The sequence below is a fragment of the Columba livia genome, chromosome 1 (genome assembly GCF_036013475.1).
Source record: "Columba livia isolate bColLiv1 breed racing homer chromosome 1, bColLiv1.pat.W.v2, whole genome shotgun sequence".
In the NCBI taxonomy this organism is placed as follows: domain Eukaryota; kingdom Metazoa; phylum Chordata; class Aves; order Columbiformes; family Columbidae; genus Columba; species Columba livia.
Genome location: NC_088602.1, coordinates 189,749,079 through 189,762,941, shown reverse-complemented (window position 1 = coordinate 189,762,941; position 13,863 = coordinate 189,749,079). Strand labels below are relative to the sequence as shown.

Sequence of the window (13,863 nt, the reverse complement as noted above, 5' to 3'; positions counted from 1 at the left end):
TTTCACTCTAGAACCAGTTATTTTTCTCGTAAAGACCCACAGACAGGTGTCTCTGCCCATATAGCTGTGAACTATTGTGTGGTCTTTTTGACCTCAAAAAGAGAGTGGAAATCAGAGGCAGACACATCTCACTTTCTTGTATTCTCATTTCCCACAGGCTTCAAAATATGCAGCTGCAGAACTAGGTCTGTGCTTGGGCATAGATTATTTTCCATATTTTATTAGCACAATAAACTATACAGGACAAGTCATGTTTTCAGCTGGTTTTCACCTTTAACTAATTGGTTAGTATTTACTGCTACTGACGCTATCTTCTTCTCAGTGTACTGAAGGCCAGAAGCCATGGACAAGATTTACATGCCTAAAGTGGGATTTAGTCATCACATAGGCTTATTTCAGTTGCTGAAAGTTAGGCATCTAGTTCCGTTTATGAGGCTACAGTATATCTGCTGGCCTGCTGCCACTCCAGAGAAGTGGAGGTCTCCCATGTGTCCTGCATCATGTCACAGTATCACAGTATCACAGTGTGTTTGGGATTGGAAGGGACCTCAAAAGATCATCTAGTCCAATCCCCCTGCCAGAGCAGGAACGCCTAGGTGAGGTCGCACAGGAACATGTCCAGGCGGGTCTTGAATGTCTCCAGAGAAGGAGACTCCACAACCCCCCTGGGCAGCCTGTTCCAGTGCTCTGTCACCCTCACTGAGAAGAAGAATGTCCCTCAGCTGCACCTGCCCAGGATGTGACAAACGTGATTGGACACCTGTTGTGGTTAGAGAGTTGGACTGAGCTCTCAGTGCCTTTCGTCCAAACATCTCTGCCCAGGGGCTGCTTAACCCTGTAGGTTTCTAAATGCCTTTGGAGCTCTTCTTCAACTCAACCTGCAGTGCTGTCTGCCTGCCCATGCCTCAGTGGATCCCAACACTAGGCAGAGAAGCATGCAAAATCCTTTGAAGTGAGCCTGCCTTGCACACTGCCAAAACTGTGCTCCTCCCAAGTGGTAATTACAGGTAAAATGTTTCTAATGAACCTTTCATATTGTGGCTGTAGCACTCACCCATGCGGCAGAGACATGGGTGGGATGCCCTCCTCAACCTGAGGGACTCAGGTTCAGCTCCCTCTCTTTCAGCAAAGCCCCCTGTATCTGTGGGACAGTGTAAAGTCTCCTGGTGAAACCCAGGAGGGATTGAAGCTCAGCAGACTCATGGGGATTTAGCTGTGGAGGGGCAGGATGAAGTGGAACTGGGGGAACGGGCTTCTCACCACTGTTCAGGAGTCCTAGTTCTTCCCACTGAGTGGCCTATCTCACATTTTGGATGGAGCTCAGGTATCTGGCTCTGGATTTCATTCTGAAAGTTAGCCTAAAAGTTAGGTGTTGCCACTTTTAAATCCTTTACTGGACCTAACCCGAAAGGAATAAGAAAAAATACCTGAACTATTCTTCTGTACTTCTGATGATCTCATACATATCTTTGCAGTTGTTCACCCTCTAGAGTTGATGGGTAAATGTCAATTCCGACAGCTCTTGTGATTTTGGCCACAAATCTTGTGAAATATGTGACCATTTGTAAAGACCTTGGAAGGCGGATAAATATCAGAATGCACCAAGTCTCCGTTAAAAAAAAAAAAAAAAAATTTCTTTAGTTGTTATAAAAACCTCAAGAATTTGTCTTCAGTGGAAAGCAGAGACTAAGAAGACAAATATGACTCCAACTGTAACAAATGACCAATATTCTTAATTTCAGCTAATATAACTCTGAGCCCTGACATGATTTTGTTTTGTTGAATAGTAGCTGCGGAACTGAACCTGGCTGAGTTATAGAAAAGTCTACAGAACACTGGAAGTGGTAAATGGATGATGTAGGTATCAGAAAGATCAGGCTGGAAAACAAGAAATCTCTCAGGTCATTCCAGAATGGATCAATTGTTCATTTGCCTGACATTACAGATCACTTAATCCTAGATAAACCACTGTCTAGAAAACTTTTAAATGAGGGTTTATTGCAGGCTTAACAGGAGCATTAACTGTTTCTACTCCTAGGGAATATTCCAGGGTGATTTTACAAGGAGTCAGAGGCCACAGACAAGCTTTTTTTTTTTTTTTTCTCCATTTCCACACACTATTTTACATCATTTCAATTTCACGCTTCTTTCTGCTGAAGAAGAATTGTGCTACATGGAGCATACACAGGCACTGTGATATGGAATACATTGCATCAGATTGTAGTAGTGTTGTTGGTACCAAGTGTGCCATCAATAGCTGCTGAGGACTGCACAATTTTAAATTACCAAAAAAAAAAAGGTAAAACTGTTTAGCCTTTATGTAAGCAAGTAGTACCAGCGTATTAAAATATGCTCTTTTAGCAAAGCTGTTTCTGAAAGCAAGAGTGTTAATGAATGCAAATGTAATAACCTAGGGCTTATTTTAAGTTTTCAGTAAGTCACCTGTTCTCTAAATACTCATTGAAGGAAGTGTTATTTTGAAGGGGTGGTTATTAAGAAAAAAAAACTAAAGCAGACAGCAAAAGCATGAGGGGAAAAAAATCTGAATGTCTTTATTAACTGTTCATTTAATCCCTAAATCAAAATTGACTCCACTGAGAAAAAGCTTTAAAAAATATCCAAATTAACTCAATTAGCTTCTCTAGAGATCTTAAATTTAATTGTAAAAGTGTATTTTAACTGGCAAATATCAGAATAAATTACTTTTTATTTTAACAAATGTCTATATGTTTTAATTTTAACTTCCTTTCATTCAATTAAACTCTTTTCATGGCTGATATGACAACTTTAAATATTGTGGCTCAGAAGCAGAAGCATTTCAGAATCCTGATGAAGTGTGTTTGAGTCAACTGTTCCTCTGCAAGACTGCAATTATGAGTGTTAAACACTAAAATCCTGTTTATACAATACCTAATTAATGGGATGTATCTGTATTGCACCGAGAAACCTGGATGCAAATGGACCCCCTTCTGGAAATCTGCACCTGTGGACAAAAAGCAGAAGATTTCTGGAAAACCTGGATGTGTTTAACACCAAGATCAGCTCACTTTAATTTCAGGTTCCTCTCTGGAAGGTGCTGTGTGAAGAGAGAGGTTTACATGGCCCACATGGGACCACAGGAAGAAAAACTCTAGTGCCTATTCAGGGTAAAACCTTGTTTGTGATTAACTTGTGTGTTTGTATTTCCAGGATACATGAGGCTGCAGAGCTCCTCTATTGCAACTGTGTGACTACAAACACATCTGTGCTGACATTGGTCTAAGATGAGGCAGAGAGGCTGGATTTAGGTGGAAATGGCCAGGTAAGGTGCTTGTGGTGACACAAGTACTTCTGGCTATGTAATCAAGGGAGAAACACAGCCCACTCATCCAGAGGCAGCCCCAATGACTGCCACCATCCTCTTGTGGGACTGTGCTCCCACTCTGAGAAGAAGAGCATGTCCCATGCGTGGTCCTGGTTGGCAGTATAAAGCTGTGAGACTGTCCTCCCCTCTCCATTTCCAAAGCCCCTGGGCAAGGTTCAGCCCTTTCACAAGAAGTGGTGGAGGAACCAGGGAACCAGGGCTCAGAGCAGGAGCATCCGAGCTGTCTGCATGGAGGCTGTAGAGAGGAACATTGAGGGCAGCCGGGAAAGGGCAAACCCCTCCAGACCCTCCCACCAGGAAATCTGTGTTTGGAACAGGTGCAAAGACCTCTGATTTAGTCATCTTTTTTTTTTTTTTTAGGAAAAAATAAAAAAACAAACCAGTGCCCACCTGTGTCAGTTCCCTGAGACTCCCTCTGTGGTCAATGGAGAGAGACTACCACATTGGCAAGTCAGTTTGCCAAACCTTTTTAAGACATCTGTTTGAGGATGAATTGATTGCCCCTATTTCTCTTCCTGGTCTATAAAAAAAGTTTAGGGTTACTGTTATATGCCTGTGTGAACCGTTATATGCCTAAGACAATACGGCACGTGAATCTTGGTTCCCAGAATTTCTAAAGGACCACTGTCAGTCTTCAAAATTTGTCAAAGGTCATGATGCACCATGCAGCCTTCAGCTTAGTGGTTTAGCATGTTCTTTACCTGTGACCTGCAAACCTGAGCCTGAAAACCACTGTTTTAACTAACACATACTGCCTAGACCTTGTAAAACCAGTATTATTCCATAATAAGTATGAGCTCATTCAGTGTGTGCTAAAGCTACTGGATTTTATACTTACCCATTGCTTCATGTGTTTGAAGTTTAAAACAAGAGTCTGTGTTAATGTTTTAAAACTTATCAGTAATAATGGTACCTTAACATACTCATTTAATCAAATAATTTTGCATTTTAAAATAAGTATGTGCATAGCATATTGTAATGTTAATTTTGTAGAAGTTTAGCTTCCAGACCTTAGTGAGTACAGTTTCCACTTCTCATATAGTACAACTGCAGGAAGGAAAGGTAGTTTTTAAGTCTTTGACTTGTAGATCCATCGATATGTCATTGAAATAATATGATTACTAATGTTTCTTTCTGATAATCAACAAACCAGTGTTTTTATAAACTGTTATGGGGTGTTTATATGATTTTTCCCCCTGTTATTAAGAAATAGAACTAGCAGAAGGGAGTGGAACTATTGACTTGCAGCCATTGCTTCCATGGGCTCTCATCCAGCAGTTAGCAACAGTGCTTATGTGGATCTATCTGCACAAAACTGGTTCCTGACAGAACTGGCAGAAACTTGATTTTTATGAAAATTGCTGGTATTTTAAAACATCCCTTTATTTCCTGTTTGAGAATGATTACAAGCTTTTAAATTTCCCTGTGAAGCAAAAATAATGAAAAGAGATGTTTGGAACACCTCAATACATAGTCATTTCCGATAAAATACATCTCCTGGCCTGAAACTGGTGAAAATCTTTGTTGTTTTCTCAATGCTTATAGAACATTTCTGCAACTAGACTGCTGAAGGGATAATATCACAAGCAGCGGGGAGTTTGGGAAATTTTGCTACAGCCTCTTGAGCTGCTTGAGCAAAAAGCTGAATATCGCTCTCATCAGTGTCTATCTGGGCTCATTCTTGAACACGCTCTTTGGCTCAATGAATGTTTTTTGATCTGAAGCAAAAACACTGCACCAGAAAGTGGGAGAAAAGACATGTAGAACAAGTCACTTAGCACGGTAGGAACAGATCCTTGGGAGGGCACTAAGGACCCCGTGTCCACGTTGTCCCTGGTCCAGGGGTGTCACCTGGAACCAGAGCTAGTCTGGTTCTGAGCTCTGGGTGTCTAATGGAGCTGGAGTGCTGTTTGCATTTTGGCTTCATCCAAGAAGATTATCTTGTCGGTTTGGTCCAAGACAGCTCTGTTGTACAGTCTAAGTCCTGGAAATAGGGGTGAAAAAGAGGTTTGTCTCAAAATAGCACTCCTAACCCAAGCTAAAATGCAAATATAGACAAGTGCAATGAAATCCATCCTGGAGTATGCTTGCAATTAGGGCAGTCTCTTGATGTCTCCTTTTCTGGAGCTATTCAAAACCCAGCTGGACATGTTCCTGTGTAACCTCATCTAGGTGTTCCTGCTCCAGCAGGGGGATTGGACTAGATGATCTTTCAAGGTCGCTTTCAATCCCTAACATTCTGTGGTTCTGTGATGTCAGGGATCTGCTGGTTTCAATCATTGATTGCAATGAGTCAGAAAGAGGTTCTCTGCCTGTGTTCCTATCGTGGCAAGCAAGTACTGCAGCTACAAAATTGTAGGAGGGGTCTACTCCCACTAGTTTATCCTCTTGCATATCCCTAGCCCTTTGTTTTCAAATTTCCTTTGATTTTTTGAAGTGTTGAATAAAAACTAAAAAACAAACAAACAAACAAACAAACAAAAACAATCAAAAAGAAAAAAAAAACAACAAAAAAAGCACAAACAAACAACAAACCAACTTAACAGTATTTAGGGAGTAAAACAAATTTTAAAAAATGAGGGAGAAATATTTGTGTCTGACCCTAAATTACCTAATTTATTTTAATTTAATTCAGATACATTGCTTATTTCATCACCCTGTCTCTCTGTTTCCCCACTTAATTTTTTGCATATGAGCATATGTCATCCTTGAAATGTTTTTGTGACCATGCTAAGTGTCTTAGTCTCCTTGCCAAATGCAAGTCGAAGAGTGAAAAGTATGGATAAATATTCTAACATCTAATGTAATATTATAGTTGTTGTATTTCACATCACAACAGTTCCATGCCCATTGCCAGTCCCAGAGTTGCCCAATAAGACCAATGAGGTGGCATTCAAGCACTGGAAATGTTTCTGCTGCAGAACCGTCCCTATTCAGTAAGTGTCTGGTACGACACTCAATTATACCATTAATGATTACCAGTCTTCAGGTCAGAGTTAAGAAATGAAGCATGAGAAAGCAAGAATCATTAACCTTAGTACTAATGACACGACAAAGTGGCTCTTAGATATCCTAGGTTATTTTTTCTTTAAGACAAGAAAATGCCACTATCATAAGAACACATTGCAATTGGTCTTCCTTGATTAAAATAATGTCATTGATTGTTTTGTACTTTAAGCACAGTTTAAATAATGAAAGGATTTATTAAGATCACCTTATCATTGATAAATGAAGGTAATTCTCAAGCTGCAGATGCAGAGTGGAACACTGGATGAATGTTGCATCATTGTACACTTAATCTTCCTCCCAACAGTACTGATACAGAGTTCTCTGTTGTTTTAGTAGCACTGAATGCACAGCAAATATGGGTGCAAATACATTTTCTGATCCTTCACTGTAAAAAAGTCTTCACTTTACACATATAAGATAGGATCATGTACATTATTTACAGCCAGTAACCATTAAATAAAGTGTGAAACTTCATTGTGAAATGTGCCGTGCATCATGCTAGCCTTTAACTGGTTACAAGATCTAGCTATCTTTGAACTTCAGTCCCATCCTTCAGCTCTGGCCCTCAAGGGAATACAGGGACATTTTTTAGGACAGTAGCCTTAATCTGACATGGCTATGTTTATATTAACAAGTCACATGGGGCCGTGCAGGTCTATAGAGCAAAATATTTGATGCTGCTGAGTTGATGTCCATGCTAAATGTGGACATGTGGATCACTTCAGACTAGGCTGTGTTTGGTCTGTTAGTGGTTGTAAGACTTCAGGCAAACTCCTGTAGTGCAACTTCAGCTTCTAGTTTCCCCCAAGAGGCATCCAGTCCACCAGTCCTGAGACTGCTCTGTTGTGTTAACCAAAGCACATAGTAAGTGCAGAAAACTAGGAAGTTTACTTCAGAAGTGTGCTCATGATCCAAGCTGAAATGTTAAAAGTGAACTCCCCCACAAAGTGCCATATGGATGTAAAAAGTCATCATATGTGAATCTTGAGCAGCAGCTCAGTTACATCTTGTTCATGTAAAAGCCAAGCAGGAAAAAAGCCCAGCTATGACCATTCCTTTACTCACAGGCAGTTAATTAAAATGATTGCTTAAGTTTGTACCAATTAAATTAATTTTTAGGAAAAAGTTGCAGAGTTGTTTGCTTCTAAATATGTAACTTCTTAATAAATGCATTTTTTTTTCTAAGTTTTCTTTCAATTTTAAATACTTGGCACACAGTTGGTTGACTTCTTAAGACAATTTTGAATATTTGTCAGCAGCTTTCTGTGAGGACAGGAAGGGAAAAAGAAGGAATTCTCCGTGCAGGAGTATTACCTACCACCAGAACAGACATAATGAGGAGTAAAACTGGTCATGAACTGGTGGTTTGTTCTCTCGGAACCCGAGCCTGACCTGTTGTCTTTACTGTCTGGATCTTCCTACGCATGGATACACCTCACCTCACTTTGATCATCTACAATGCAGAGATTTACATCTGAGCCAGTTGTCTAGACTCTTTTTATAGTCCATGGAGTGAAGCAGACACTTCTCTGGCATGATTTACATGTTCTATTTAGACATCTATGGTAATATCAGATGACTCACTGCCTGGAAAGCAGCTATTTCTTTCCATTTCCATATTTTGCATTTACCCAGGGAGCCTAGAGAAATATTTTAAATACAGGAGTATACATTTTAGATGTCTGAAAATCTATCCTGGAGACCTATGTATTCTGCCCAAGAAAATTCACCTCCATTTTTCATGTCTTCTAACTAAGAACCCAGCAAGATATTTACATGATTCTTGAAGAACAGTTTCAGAAGCAACAACTAATAGTGTATATTCACCTCCTTACTCTGAGGTTACAGGTCTTGGCACATGGGGTGACACTATAATCTACATAATATCATTCCTGTGAGTTTACATATCCACTCAGAGAATTTGACCTTAGGTCAAATGTGGAGATGGACTTATCTCTGCTGTCTGTCTGGACACTGGATGTCACGGTTTTAGGGGAATTTTCAGAGCCTTTTCAAAATGCTCTCCCTGCTCAATACTGCTTGAGAGTGGGTCTTGCAACATTTAAACTTAAATCAAATTTAAGCAAAGCATTTTATTACTTTGAGTGAGTCTTCATTCATGATTTTGATGATTCCTAGAACTGCAATTCTATTGCTTCTGCAACAAGCCATGAAAATAAATATTTGGCTTTGCAGTGCAATGCCTTGAACTCCAGGCGATGAATTAATGGTTTGTTTTCTGGCTGTCTGATAGGCAGTATTAACAGTAGAATCGAGTGTACCTTATATGAAGGGTTGAGTGCGCTTTTTATTTAGGGAGTATGCAGGTCATTTTGCTCACTTAGTTTAGAAAAGAGTCTTCTGACAAATTCTGCTGTCCACACGAAAGATGGAAACACCAGACTTGAATATTAGGTATTTCCATGCACTGCTAACCTCAGAGGATTTTGCCAACAGCCTACAAAGTGGCTGGGACAAGGCAGAGCATGATCAGCTCCACTTGTCATTTGGCAAATGACATTCTATGCAAATAACTTCTTTGGAAGGGTAAATAAATGCAAAGGTTTTTTTCATGTAAAATAGCTGTGTCCATCTGCTGTCATTTAAGAGGAAAGGTTATGGCTCACATGTTGAAAAGGTAATGTGGCTTTACTTTCTGATTTATAAACCTTTTTTGTACCTCACCTCAAAGATGTCAGCATTTCAAAGCCTGGTGAAGTAATCACTATATATAGCTTTTTATCAGTTTTTGTGAAGTGGCTTGGAATGAAAGGCACTCTTAAACATGGTTTCAATTTTCCTTTAGTGAAGGACAAAATGAAAGACTAAGGTTTCAGAACCTGCAGAACTTAGTACCTATATAGACACTTAATTAAATATAGATATAAAATCACACAGTCATTATACTAGAGGACATGCTAGTGGAGACTGTCCCCATTATGAAGGTATAACAATGCATAACTCCCTTTGTGGGAGTTGTAATTTTTAGTTAATTAGGATTGAGTCTCTCTTCTCTTTAGCAAATATTACGTTGCTTCTCAACTGTCTCTGCTGACTTCAGTGTTCTGACTTGTGTGGGTGAGGATTTTGCAGGCTCATCATCCACTAGTACTTTGGAAACACTGTATTTGATTCATAAATACACTATATCCTCCATTTAAATTTAGTATGAGTCCAACATCTCTAACTTCCAGATGGGTCTCCTTCAGATTTCAATCATATTGAGAGGCATATTATTGCACTGTGTGTTAAGAAAATTTATCAAGTTTCATGACAGTGTTCAGGACAGATGTGTCACTGTCATCCTTTAGCTCTGTGCAGGAAAAGGAGATATAAGAGAATATGACACAGACTTTGACTAGTGTATAACTGAGGGCCAAGAGCCCTGCCCTGCTCCCATGGGTTTGGCACCCTGAGCTCCATGCCAGCTCGGACATGGTGCACTGGTGTGACCTTGGGCCAGGCTGCTGAGGAGACTGCTTCGTGAGAAAGCTGAAAAAAGTCTCATTGAGGCTTCCCAGCGTCACTGAGGAGATTTTTTTAAGCTCTGACACTCCTTCTTTGTTCTTTCCTGAGCTGTTACAGCCATGCCTATGCCTCACCATGCACACCTCTTATGAAGATCCTGATCTTGACTTCCTGCTTGACCTCAGACTTACCTCACCACCATGACTTGTCTAGCAGTCGTGGGGATGTGTTGACCCTGGTTGCCACCACCAGACCTGCTCTGCTCCGCTGTTTGGCTGCTGTGAGACTGGGTCTCTTGTGGAGGACATTGCCCCTGCTCACTGTGCTTTGGCTCCTGGCCGCCTCCTGAAAGTAGAGAATCAAAAACCCATTCACAGACCATTGTTCCTGCACTGCTCCTTCTGGGAAAAGGATGATTTCCAACTGCTAACATCTTCTAAGATACTGGAGTTTGTTGGACACATTTGGAAATTATATACCAAAAATATTCTGATTCTGAAAATATCTTCTCTGGGAACCGTGCTACCTTTTGTACACGATGGCTATCTTTCTTTTTATAGCTTAAGCTTTGACATCTCCTGTTCACTGCTGAAAAGATTATTTGAAATAAGTCACAGCTGGGGCCTTACAAAGGTACGTTCTATTTTACAGATGGTTGCACTCTTTCTTTGGCCTCCAGATAATGTGGGTTGTTTTTTTTTTTTTTTTTGTCATATTTACTATTGTGAAATGCCTTTTCTCCTCCTTTTATTTTTTTCACCATGCAATAAATTTTGTAAAGAAATATTAACCTTAGAGAAGTGCACACAAAACACACAAGCATCAAGTACTTTTTTAGTGACTATGTTTTCTTGAAAAATTCCAACACCCATATTCCAAAACATAATTCAGAACCCACTATCCACTATCACTTTCATGGGAAACACTGGCATCTGGGCTCTGTATTCCTTGATGGCCATTAATCAGCAGACTTGTGCCTAAAAGTGATTATTCATGTGGTTTTATTGCCTTTATAGGTTTAATTCCCATGTTTGGATAAATCCTAAAGTAATGTTCCTATCACTTGAATAGCAACAAAAAAAATCCACCCAGAACTCAGGGTGTCTTACTTCACACTACTTCAAAATTGCAAATAATCATCCCCATTTGAATGCAATTAAAAACTGTACTGGTGAGTGCAGTTATGGAATAACTGTAGCTGGAGCATAAACTGCTCTGCCAAAATCGCTGCCTGTATACAAAGAAGTTCAGCATCTTTTGTTTAGGAGAAACAGAGGCACAGGGACAGACTGATGGATTTTTCTTTTCCCTTGGCTTTAAAGAGATGTTTAGAGCAAGGATCCTAGGCAGTAATTAAAACTGAAGCATCTCAGGCCATGTCTCTATTGTCCTGACATTTTAGCTTGGCCTTTAGTCTCTGTCAGTCTCCTAACATGTAAGATGCTTCCTGTGAGAATCAGAACTTCTCATTTTAAGAAGGGTCATTTAAGAGCTCCTTTATGACAGCTTGGTCTCCAGAACTGGATTTCTTCCCTCTCAAGTACAGGTAGTAGTTGTCACCAGTCCTGACATTAGTCTTCTGTACAAACTGACATTAGCTGCTGATGGGCTTGAATCAGAATGAATCCTACTCAAACAATGATGGTTGTTGTTTGCCTCTCTTTTGTGTCGTATATCCTCACCAAACATGACCATTTTTATGTAAAATTTCTCATTCTTTCCTTTTCTATACTCCCCCCCCCGATTCCCCTATTTATTTTCTCTGCTTGCATTTAATCAAAACACTGCACGTATCTCTTTGGTTATGCATTTATTTATCATACTCCCACCTAAGAGCCATTGTGCTACTTACTGTAAGAATATGTAATAAGATACAGTCCCAATGACCACAAAACTGTACCCTGGAAAAGATGTGTCTGGGAGAGACAGGGCAAAGCAACAGATTACATTTGGGTTGGTGACCAAGCTGGAAACACACTGGAGGTTTCCTTGCCCTAATCATTTTGCCTCAGACTGCTTCTCCAGCTGCAAGATTTACACAAAAGTTCAAGCATCAGCTATGCCCTCAGAACACCACTTGGTTTTGTTTTGCTGGACTTCCTGTTAAGCTGCAGAGCTTAAATGAAGTTGGAAACTGATCAACACAATGCTACAGGTAAATAATGTATGGTTTATTTTCCTGATGGGGATTAAGGAGGATATCTAAGATGGAATTTTGCTCACATTAAAAAAATCAGGATTTAGTCCCTGTGACTATATTCCAGATTAATATAATAGACTTACTGAATTCACAGCTCCCCCATTTTCATTCATGGAAGGTTTTTGAGAAAAAAATGAGTGCAAGCATCAATTAATATATTCTAAGAGCTGGACGATTTCTCAGTGCCATTTTCCAATAGCAAAAGATCATCTCCATGAGAAGTTACAGGATTGCAAGACTCATAAGATATTGTCAGTCCTGTTTCTTGCCTAGGACAGACCTTTAACACACAAATCCAAGCAGTACATTCATGGAAGCACTGTTTGAGAATGTTGGAGCATGCTTGGAATTCTTCCTCTTTCCAGCAATGATGTTCAAATTAAGCCAGTGCAAAGAAAAATATTCTTTGTTATTAAGGAAAGCAGTTCAGAGCAGCCTGAATTGAGAAGATGATAAAGACCTGCTTAGTATCAGGAGTCTTACGAACCGGCCAGACCGTGGAGTGTGGAGCCCTCTCCTGCTCTAGGGACCTGGAGCTGAGCCGTGCCGAGCCGAGCCGAGCCGAGCCGTGCCGAGCCGAGCCGAGCCGTGCCTGGGCCGGCGGGGCCCCGCGCCGCGGGTGCAGTTGCGGACAGCGCCCTCGAGGTGGAACCTTCTCACCGAGGCTGCGGCGGGCGCTCCCGGACGGGCGGGCGAGTGCGGCCCCGCCGGCGCCGCGCTTCCACGGCTCCGCGGGACCGACCTGGGCGCTCCCTGCCCGGGGCGCGGAGCTTCGCGAAGGCCGGAGCGGAGCGCCCCAGAGCACCCATGTGAAGTGGGGGATGGCCCTGGGGTGGCGAGCGCTTTTGGGGAGAGGAGCAAACTTCCAGACTGTTCCAGCAAAGTACTGCCGACGGCGTCCTTTACCCTTCGGGGTGGCCCTGACTCCGCGCTGCCGAAGCCCCTCTGGTGCCTGGGGAAAAACGGGAATTCCTTCACCCGGCATCCGAGCTGAAAGCCTAAACAGGGGATAGGACAAAAAGCATCGGGAAACCTCCCTTGTGCCATCGACCCGATGGGGGAGGACACGGCTCCACCGCTCGCGGAAGGCAGGATGTGGATGAAGGTCCCGCATCCCAAGGAAAGCCGCATTAAACAGCCCCGGTTCCCGCCACCGCCCCCGCCCCCCCTCATTGCCCCCGCTCCCCCACCCAGGCCGCCTCAGCCATTGCTGGCTTCGTCTGCTCAGAAATCCCGCCGCAAACATTTGCCCGGCACCGCGTCCCTGGCGGAGCGGGGGTGACAGGGGAGGGCGGTGTCGGCCGTGCGCTGCCCCACCGGCGGATCCGGCTGCCGGCGAGGCGAGGCGCGCGGGGCCGGAGCAGCAGCCCGCGGCGGATTGGGGATTCACATGGAGCCGTACCGCCCCGTGCCTAGGAGCGCCGTGCCGTGCCGTGCGGGGGTGTGCCGTGCCGTGCCGCGCCGCGCCGTACCGGGAAGCGCCGCCGCCTTCAGCACCACGAACAGCTACAAGTGAGGCGCAGCAGCCGCCCCGCCGTGTCCTGCCCCGCCCGCCCGGGCGGACCGCGGTAAACGCGGGCAGCGCCGCTCTCGCCGGTGCCAGGTCACCGAGCCGCGGGGTCCTGGCGGGGACCGCTCCGCCGGGGAGAGGGGACAGTCCGGGAGGGCGGAGGCGTTTTCTTACTTGGCTGTGAAGGGCACGGCCGGTCCGCTGCGTGGGTTTGCCGCTGTAATTGAGCGGCGAGGCGGCAGAGGGTGGATATCGTCACGGGGGCTGAGCCACTGGTCCCAAAAAAGTTGGCTTTTTTTTTTTTTTTTTTTT

The 13,863-nt window shown here is 42.8% G+C and overlaps 2 protein-coding genes across 5 annotated transcripts in view; one reads left to right on the top strand and one right to left on the bottom strand.

Moving 5' to 3' along the window:
- Positions 1-2,220: 2,220 nt before the first annotated feature.
- Positions 2,221-13,863, bottom strand: LOC110363627 (uncharacterized). Its single transcript, XM_065048904.1, has 4 exons — positions 13,726-13,863; positions 12,502-13,039; positions 10,033-10,186; positions 2,221-5,348 (listed from the first exon to the last, which is right to left on the bottom strand). Exons 2-3 carry the CDS (start codon positions 13,024-13,026, stop codon positions 10,034-10,036), a joined length of 678 nt encoding a protein of 225 aa, XP_064904976.1. The 5' UTR covers positions 13,027-13,039; positions 13,726-13,863; the 3' UTR covers positions 2,221-5,348; position 10,033.
- Positions 13,117-13,863, top strand: part of GRM8 (glutamate metabotropic receptor 8) — a 355,903-nt gene continuing 355,156 nt past the window's right edge. Inside the window, exon 1 of one of the 4 annotated variants that reach the window (XM_065048889.1) lies at positions 13,117-13,609. The gene's annotated coding sequence lies outside the window, so the exon portion shown is untranslated. Of the gene's footprint in view, positions 13,645-13,863 lie in introns of all 4 variants that reach the window. The other 3 variants (XM_065048888.1, XM_065048885.1, XM_065048887.1) reach the window with 3 other exon arrangements.

Coding starts and splice junctions, on each gene's coding strand:
- LOC110363627 (XM_065048904.1), bottom strand. CDS start 13,026: ATGCCGGGTGAAGGAATTCCCGTTTTTCCCCAGGCACCAGAGGGGCTT. Junction 10,187..12,501: donor AGACTCCTGATACTAAGCAG/GTCTTTATCATC, acceptor CTCTACTTTCAG/GAGGCGGCCAGGAGCCAAAG.